Source organism: Salvelinus namaycush, chromosome 2 (assembly GCF_016432855.1).
Source record: "Salvelinus namaycush isolate Seneca chromosome 2, SaNama_1.0, whole genome shotgun sequence".
NCBI classification, from domain to species: domain Eukaryota; kingdom Metazoa; phylum Chordata; class Actinopteri; order Salmoniformes; family Salmonidae; genus Salvelinus; species Salvelinus namaycush.
Window position 1 is genome coordinate 17,750,168 of NC_052308.1, and position 9,788 is coordinate 17,759,955.

The window sequence follows — 9,788 nt, forward strand, 5'->3', positions numbered from 1 at the left end:
CTATATTTTTTTCCCCCCTGAGGTCTTGGCTGATTTCTTTTGATTTTCCCATGATGTCAAGCAAAGAGGCACTGAGTTGGGAGGTAGACCTTGAAATACATCCACAGTTACACATCCAATTGACTCAAATTATGTCAATTAGCCTATCAGAGGCTTCTAAAGCCATGACATCATTTTCTGGAATTTTCCAAACTGTTTAAAGGCACAGTCAACTTAGTGTATGTAAACTTCTGACCCACTGGAATTGTGATACAGTTATAAGTGAAATAATCTGTCTGTAAACAATTGGTCGAAAAATTCCTTGTCATGCACAAAGTAGATTTACTACCCGAATTGCTAAATCTATAGTTTGTTAACAAACAATTTGGGGAGTGGTTGAAAAACTAGTTTTAATGACTCCAACCTAAGTTTATGTAAACTTTCGACATCAACTGTATATATTTATGCGTAGATGTCTTTCTCTGTTGAAACCACTGGATCCGTCTATGGGAAGTGGTTCGATTGAAATCTCTAGTTGTTCACCAGGGGTCACAATGTCCTTCTTAGTTGTAGGCTTCTTTTGTTCTGGCGTATTCATTAGAGTAGATACTACAGGTGTACCACGCGGTGTTCAGAGGGATCTGTCTACCCTCTTGTCTTTGGTCAAATGTTTTAGACTACTTTACATGCACAGCTGCAGAAGGTGCATGTTTTGGTCTGGTTCACAAAGTTTCTCACCATTTTAGAGTGTGGACCGCGGCCTCACGTTCTCTGGTCTCAATGGTTGACTATTCAGGGTACAGCTAGGACCACTTAACACGCCGGCAGCAAATCGACATGTTTTGGTCTAATGTAAATTTTGTTAGCAAGTCCTTTTAAGCACTCTGATCTTAGGGGCTTTCCAACATGCCAACACAATGTCTGTGCTCACATGGGCGTGGTTACTGACTGGGCTCAGGTTTATATGAAAGCCATTATCTCGTTTCGAAGGCTAAAATCAAATTTATATCATTTCAAAAATGTTCATATTTAATCATAATTTTTACATTTAGATGTAAATCTGATATATACAGTATGCAAGCTCTTAAAGTTACAATGTTTCCGTTATAACGTCTTTCTGATAATTTTAATGACATCACAAAATGGACATTCATTTTCCATCTCGCATCATTCCCAACATTCTTTGTTATAAATATTGTTTCATTATCCACTTTTGGATGTTGGCGTTTTGGCGGCAAAGTCTCAAATATTTTCACCACTCATACTGCAGGGCAAGAGAGAAAGTTTACAACCGGCTGTTAAGTCATAAAACCGGCCCAACTCCCACCTCGGGTGGGAGAGAGGGGAATCTGGCTATGTGTGGAGCTGATCTGGCACCTTTTGATCCTCACCAAGGAGAGAGCGTCATGACGTCTGGGTACATTGACTTCAATACAAAACCTTGGAGGCTCATGTTTCTCACCCCCTTCCATAGACTTACACAGTAATTCTGACAACTTCCTCCAACCTATCAGAGCTCTTGCAGCATGAACTGACATGTTGTCCACCGACTCAAAGGATCAGAGAATCAATCTAGTATTGAATGCATAAGCTACAGCTAGCTAGCCCTGCAGTGCATAAAATGTGGTGAGTAGTTGACTCGGTTATGATAGGAAGGTTTGGCTTGGAAAGGTTTTTTCGCCTGGTCACAGATAGCTGATGCACTGAAGTCCACAAGTGAAAGGAAATTGTGAGAGGAGGAGCGTGCGTATATGCAAGAAGTAATTATACAAAGATCAAAGGGATCATGCTGTTTGTATGTGGCTGCTAGGAAAGTGAACTGTGTGTGTGTGATCAGGGGTGTATTCATTCAACCGATTCTGCAAAATGTTACTTAAATGGTATGAAACGGGGACAAACATACTTGAATTTGTCTAATAGAAACTCTCGTTTGCATCTGTTAGACTAATGATTACACCCTAGATCAGCTAGATACAGGCAAGAGTGTGCAACATGATATTGAATGTGTCAATGTTTGTTACTTTGATTACTCAAATTTGTCTTGACCTGTGCACCTACTTTCATAAGCTAGGTTGTAGCATCCTCGATAGGTATAGACACAATTTGAGTATCATGTAGTAGCCTAAACCTATCGATGTAACATTTGTCTGGGTGAATGGAATATGAATGACAGTCATCCAATATGCTGTAATAGAAATAAGGCCACCCCCTAAAAAAAATAATCGTCCTCCCTCATCTTAAACGTCACCGACCACCCCTGAACTGTGTGTTAATAATCAACACGACTTCCTTCCCGATCCTAACAGGTCTTGGAGCAGAAGAAGAGATTACGGTAGATGAGATTTTGAGTGATGACAAACTCAGAGCAGAAAACGACTATGTCCAGGTGAGGGAAACTAAACGCCAGATGAACTAGTTACTCAGAGAGGCTAACAGAGCATTGCAGTGCTTGGTGAAATAACCATGTAGATGTTGTGACTGCTGCTGTCCCACAGAGCTGTATAGACTGGAACAGGGATGTCCTTAAGAGGGAGCTGGGTTTAGATGACGATGATATCATTGATCTGCCCATCCTTTTCCATGTGATGGAGGAGAACAGGGCAGTGGCCTATTACCCAGACATGGTGAGCATACGCAAGTTCTACACTAGAACACCTCCAAACCAAAAGTACTTATTTTATTTGTTATACATTTTACATTACATAATGGCAAAGCTCAAAAATGCTGCCAAATCATTTTAGACATTTTGTGATGATTTTCTACATGTGATTAGGAAGTATGCTCAAATCATCTACTACCCAAGTAGCGCAAGAAACAAATCCTAATTGAGGCATACAGTGGGGCAAAAAAGTATTTAGTCAGCCACCAATTGTGCAAGTTCTCCCACTTAAAAAGATGAGAGAGGCCTGTAATTTTCATCATAGGTACACTTCAACTATGACAGACAAAATGAGAAAAAAAAATCCAGAAAATCACATTGTAGGATTTTTAGTGAATTTATTTGCAAATTATGGTGGAAAATAAGTATTTGGTCAATAACAAAAGTTTCTCAATACTTTGTTATATACCCTTTGTTGGCAATGACAGAGGTCAAACGTTTTCTGTAAGTCTTCACAAGGTTTTCACACACTGTTGCTGGTATTTTGGCCCATTCCTCCATGCAGATCTCCTCTAGAGCAGTGATGTTTTGGGGCTGTTGCTGGGCAACATGGACTTTCAACTCCCTCCAAAGATTTTCTATGGGGTTGAGATCTGGAGACTGGCTAGGCCACTCCAGGACCTTGAAATGCTTCTTACGAAGCCACTCCTTCGTTGCCCGGGCGGTGTGTTTGGGATCATTGTCATGCTGAAAGACCCAGCCACGTTTCATCTTCAATGCCCTTGCTGATGGAAGGAGGTTTTCACTCAAAATCTCACGATACATGGCCCCATTCATTCTTTCCTTTACACGGATCAGTCGTCCTGGTCCCTTTGCAGAAAGACAGCCCCAAAGCATGATGTTTCCACCCCCATGCTTCACAGTAGGTATGGTGTTCTTTGGATGCAACTCAGCATTCTTTGTCCTCCAAACACGACGAGTTGAGTTTTTACCAAAAAGTTATACACTGCTCAAAAAAATAAAGGGAACACTTAAACAACACAATGTAACTCCAAGTCAATCACACTTCTGTGAAATCAAACTGTCCACTTAGGAAGAAACACTGATTGACAATACATTTCACAAGCTGTTGTGCAAATAGAATAGACAAAAGGTGGAAATTATAGGCAATTAGCAAGACACCCCCAATAAAGGAGTGATTCTGCAGGTGGTGACCACAGACCACTTCTCAGTTCCTATGCTTCCTGGCTGATGTTTTGGTCACTTTTGAATGCTGGCGGTGCTCTCACTCTAGTGGTAGCATGAGACGGAGTCTACAACCCACACAAGTGGCTCAGGTAGTGCAGCTCATCCAGGATGGCACATCAATGCGAGCTGTGGCAAGAAGGTTTGCTGTGTCTGTCAGCGTAGTGTCCAGAGCATGGAGGCGCTACCAGGAGACAGGCCAGTACATCAGGAGACGTGGAGGAGGCCGTAGGAGGGCAACAACCGAGCAGCAGGACCGCTACCTCCGCCTTTGAGCAGGAGGAGCACTGCCAGAGCCCTGCAAAATGACCTCCAGCAGGCCACAAATCTGCATGTGTCAGCATATGGTCTCACAAGGGCTCTGAGGATCTCATCTCGGTACCTAATGGCAGTCAGGCTACCTCTGGCGAGCACATGGAGGGCTGTGCGGCCCCACAAAGAAATGCCACCCCACACCATGACTGACCCACAGCCAAACCGGTCATGCTGGAGGATGTTGCAGGCAGCAGACCGTTCTCCACGGCGTCTCCAGACTCTGTCACGTCTGTCACATGTGCTCATGTGCTCAGTGTGAACCTGCTTTCATCTGTGAAGAGCACAGGGCGCCAGTGGCGAATTTGCCAATATTGGTGTTCTCTGGCAAATGCCAAACGTCCTGCACGGTGTTGGGCTGTAAGCACAACCCCCACCTGTGGACGTCGGGCCCTCATACCACCCTCATGGAGTCTGTTTCTGACCATTTGAGCAGACACATGCACATTTGTGGCCTGCTGGAGGTCATTTTGCAGGGCTCTGGCAGTGCTCCTCCTGCTCAAAGGCGGAGGTAGCGGTCCTGCTGCTGGGTTGTTGCCCTCCTACGGCCTCCTCCACGTCTCCTGATGTACTGGCCTGTCTCCTGGTAGCGCCTCCATGCTCTGGACACGACGCTGACAGACACAGCAAACCTTCTTGCCACAGCTCGCATTGATGTGCCATCCTGGATGAGCTGCACTACCTGAGCCACTTGTGTGGGTTGTAGACTCCGTCTCATGCTACCACTAGAGTGAGAGCACCGCCAGCATTCAAAAGTAACCAAAACATCAGCCAGGAAGCATAGGAACTGAGAAGTGGTCTGTGGTCACCACCTGCAGAATCACTCCTTTATTGGGGGTGTCTTGCTAATTGCCTATAATTTCCACCTTTTGTCTATTCCATTTGCACAACAGCATGTGAAATGTATTGTCAATCAGTGTTGCTTCCTAAGTGGACAGTTTGATTTCACAGAAGTGTGATTGACTTGGAGTTACATTGTGTTGTTTAAGTGTTCCCTTTATTTTTTTGAGCAGTGTATTTTGGTTTCATCTGACCATATGACATTCTCCCAATCTTCTTCTGGATCATCCAAATGCTCTCTAGCAAACTTCAGACGGGCCTGGACATGTACTGGCTTAAGCAGGGGGACACGTCTGGCACTGCAGGATTTGAGTACCTGGCGGCGTAGTGTGTTACTGATGGTAGGCTTTGTTACTTTGGTCCCAGCTCTCTGCAGGTCATTCACTAGGTCCCCCCGTGTGGTTCTGGGATTTTTGCTCACCGTTCTTGTGATCATTTTGACCCCACGGGGTGAGATCTTGTGTGGAGCCCCAGATCGAGGGAGATTATCAGTGGTCTTGTATGTCTTCCATTTCCTAATAATTGCTCCCACAGTTGATTTCTTCAAACCAAGCTGCTTACCTATTGCAGATTCAGTCTTCCCAGCCTGGTGCAGGTCTACAATTTTGTTTCTGGTGTCCTTTGACAGCTCTTTGGTCTGGGCCATAGTGGAGTTTGGAGTGTGACTGTTTGAGGTTGTGGACATGTGTCTTTTATACTGATAACAAGTTCAAACAGGTGCCATTAATACAGGTAACGAGTGGAGGACAGAGGAGCCTCTTAAAGAAGAAGTGTCACGAACCGGCTCAAAGCCCGTAACAAAAGGGAGACCACATGGAGATAAGGAATAACAAAATATATTTATTAACTAAGGTAAAGTAAATACAATTAACAATGGTATGTGTGTAGTCAGTAGTGTAGGTGAGTGGTTGCGTGTATACATGTGATAAGTAGGGTTGTTGAAGGGTGCCAACACAAACAAACCAAATAACCACAACAAGGCCACAACCAGAATCTGTCTGTGTCTGAATGGAGAGAGTCCCCCCAATGACTGTGGAAGAAGTCTATTTATCCTGGGACACACCCGGGCCCAGGTGTTTCCCATGTAGCTGACGACCCTCCATACTCCGCCCACCAACATCCTAATAAGGAAACAAGAGCAAAGAGAGAGAGAAAACGGTAGACAGAGTGGGAGGGTCGTCACAGGTCTGTGAGAGCCAGAAATCTTGCTTGTTTGTAGGTGAACAAATACTTATTTTCCACCATAATTTGCAAATAAATTCATAAAAAATCCTACAATGTGATTTTCTGGATTTTTTTTTCTCTCATTTTGTCATAGTTGAAGTGTACCTATGATGAACATTACAGGCCTCTCTCATCTTTTTAAGTGGGAGAACTTGCACAATTGGTGGCTGACTAAATACTTTTTTGCCCCACTGTATGTCTCTACCTCCAGGTGAACATGATTGTGTTGGGGAAGAACCTGGGCATCCCTAAACCGTTTGGGCCCAAGGTGAATGGCTGCTGTGCCCTGGAGGCAGAGATGACCTCCCTCATGGAGGGCCTGGGACTCAGCTGCACATACATTGATGACTTTGCCTCCTACCACAAACTGCTGGGAGAGGTTCACTGTGGCTCCAATGTCCGTAGGGAACCCTTCTCCTTCAAGTGGTGGAACCTGGAGATGTGAGGGATTTGGGGCAAGGAATGGTTGTAGTTAGAAAGAGGGAATAAGGCTTGATGTTAACAGCAGCAACAATTGCCAGCAGCAGTCATCTTCAAACAACAACAGTAGTCCTTGTACTGTATTACCCCTTTGTCTTTATTAAACATGTATTTGCCTTTTTTTTTTTTACAAAATGATGAAAAACTGTATTTATAAACAAGACTTTTGAATTTTAACAAGGGCTTAAGCAAATTATCAACTAGAACAGAAATACAATCATCTGAATTAAGCACATTGCAGGCTAAATCTGTTGTTTGGATTGGCTCCGTGCTCAATCCAAGTGTTGTATTTACATGTACTAAAACCAGTACAGATGAACAGGACCACAGAGAAATGTGCAAGTATAATCTGGAGCTACCAGAGGGTGTGATCCAACTATTCAAGCATTTCTGAAGACTAGTGAGAGTTTTTATAGATTTATCTTAAGCTTTGAGGTGAAGATATATTTTGAGTTTCCATGCCTGGAATGCACACTATGACTCCAAAGGCTCTCTTAACCTGATGAAACTTCCAATCACATTTCAATTAATAGTATTTTGTTGAATCATAAACTTTAGAATGGTGTTTGATAATAATACATTATTAAATAAATGGCAGACTAACTGTATTTTGATGTTGTGTTCCTTACTTACGCAGATATCCTTCAGCTTCAACAAAGATTTCAAAAGAATTGTAAATGAAGGTTTATGCACTAATGCCACAACTGACAAAGTGCAACTAAATTCAATGTTGGCTCTTGTTCATTTCATTGAAATTAAACGTCATGATAACAATGCCTTCATATCAGTTCTTTTCATTATATAAATCTGAGATGAGGGAAAATGTCTCTAATCAGGCAATGTAAAACATTACACAAGATACCCAGGTTCCATTCATTGAGAGCAGATATCTACAAATTAATACATATATCTGTTTAGTTTTACATTCAAACCAGTTGGTGATAGATTCCATTTGGCGATATCCCCCATGGGATAGATTCCTTATATGAAAGGGGATACCCTCCTACAAAGCAGCTTACTTAACACAATCATTAAAAAGGCAACTTCACGACTTGTCACAGTGTAATTCTTTTTAAAAACCAAGTCAGATTTTCAAAAGATCAGCAATTACTTGAAAATGTAGTGCCGGTTTCCACATCTACACTGATGTATCCCCATATTTCTCTATCGAAACTGATGTAAAGAAATAATGACTCTTTATCTGTCTGCTTTTCTAGAGAAGTTTGACTGGTTTGAAGAAACAATCTATTTCCAGCATGGTACTGTACAGTTGACATGGGTTTGCAAGCAGATTTACACCATGCACCATGTATACACATCCAAACACATACTCTAAATCAAACTAGAGGTTTTAAAATGATAAACTGAAGACAGTAGTCACTGGACAGTAGCTTGGCTTTGGAGGCTGTGTGCTTTGGTTAGGTCACCTTGGAAGAGTGTCTGACTGTGTGGTACTATCTACAGTATGGGACAGTGATGAAGACTGATGAGTAATTTAGTTTGGACACCAGACCTTATCAGTAATTCAATACTTCATGTTTTTTTCCTCAGCTTATAGGGGAAATCTGTGATTGCTACATCAATATTTGGACTATTTTATTAATGATATATATCCATTGATTCTTGAAGAATTTAACTTATAAATGGCTCATGAACTTAGTTGTCGTACCCCTCAAAACCCAAAACATATGTTTGTTTTACTAACTTGCTTGTAAACAAGGTAACTGGAAACTAACACTATATAGCCTCAACATGGTTAAAAGTAAAGTTTTGCTATCATGGATAGTCAGTCGTTGCATCCATAGCACTGTCTATGAATTTGAGAGTGGTTACTTTTTGCCAACCCCATCACTCAGCTGGTTATCGAAAACAGTTTGTTATTGTTTGAACTGCAGATTACCCCTTAAATGGCCTGAAATACATTGACTATAATTATGGAGTCAGTAAAATATTGTCCGTTCATCAACATAAACTGTGAACTGTAATTGTACAGTTTGTCAGGGGAAATGAATAATGGAATCAAAACCAGCAGCAGCATGATGATAAAAGTACCTTCTATCAAAAACATGTAACATTGACTAAAAGTTTCTAGTCAAAATCCACCATTACACTCTTAATTGACCATTAATAAAACAAAAGGCTTAGTGTGACATCAAAGGATCCGGGACACCAAGAGTAACAAATGTACAGTATCATGGTGGGATGTGAGGTTGATGGAAGCAATAATGTCAGTTATTCCAACAATGACAACAGGACAACACCCTCTTATCCTCCTCATGCATTCCTCTTTAGCCTAACAGAAAACTTCCCCTAATGCATGATCAACGGGTATCCTGCAACACGAATCTGTCTAATGCTTAAGATCCTCCCCTCCCTCCACCTTCGAAACAAAACAAAAACAATGCCATAGAGAGGACAAGGGAGAGTATACTATGAGTTACCACATGAGCAGATTCAGATTTCACAGAGCTCATGGAGCAGAAATTTATGCAGGCTAAGCGAGCCAACAGACAATAGCCAGAAGCGATACTGTGTGAGTGGCACTCCTTTTGGGAATGGGTGCTGTCCACTCCTCTCCTTCACCTCTCTAGGCATGCTAGGAGTCAGCCACAAAGAGTTGGGATGAGGGAAGGCTGTAAGTGCATGTCCATGGACCTGGCTGTTCAGACTGGACTGTGGTGGAACACACGTGCGCTTGCTTCATCTCCTGCAGGGGGTTCCTCTTATGGGAATGCTGTGGGAGGAGGGACTGGGGTCAGACACTATCTTTACTACTACAGGTCGCACCAAACATCCAAATACAGACATGGGTAACACATGGTCAGTAAGCTACATCTACTGAGTTGAACAACTACAGGTACCTGCTAATGGACATCCATGTAGTGATCAATGGGGAGAGGCTAACAGTTCTGGACGCAGACACAGAAAGAAAATGACAAGGTTAACAAAGACCACAATTACTGAACAACAATGAAGAGGTAAAGTTTAGGGCATTTGTACATTTATAAGCAGATTTATGAATGTAATAAGACTTAAGATTTCCTGGGGTAACAGTGTAAGAAATAATACATAAAAAAACTGAATACTGCATAGTTTCCTAAGAACGCGA

The 9,788-nt window shown here is 42.3% G+C and overlaps 1 protein-coding gene across 2 annotated transcripts in view; it reads left to right on the forward strand.

Annotated features, from left to right (window-relative positions):
• Positions 1-7,455, forward strand: part of LOC120059659 (protein-arginine deiminase type-2-like) — a 30,370-nt gene extending 22,915 nt beyond the window's left edge. For both annotated transcript variants that reach the window (XM_039008761.1, XM_039008760.1), the window contains exons 14-16: positions 2,286-2,365; positions 2,475-2,603; positions 6,411-7,455. In XM_039008761.1, coding sequence (XP_038864689.1) covers positions 2,286-2,365; positions 2,475-2,603; positions 6,411-6,644 — 443 coding nt within the window. In that variant the 3' untranslated portion in view covers positions 6,645-7,455. The remainder of the gene's footprint in view (positions 1-2,285; positions 2,366-2,474; positions 2,604-6,410) is intronic.
• Positions 7,456-9,788: the final 2,333 nt, after the last annotated feature.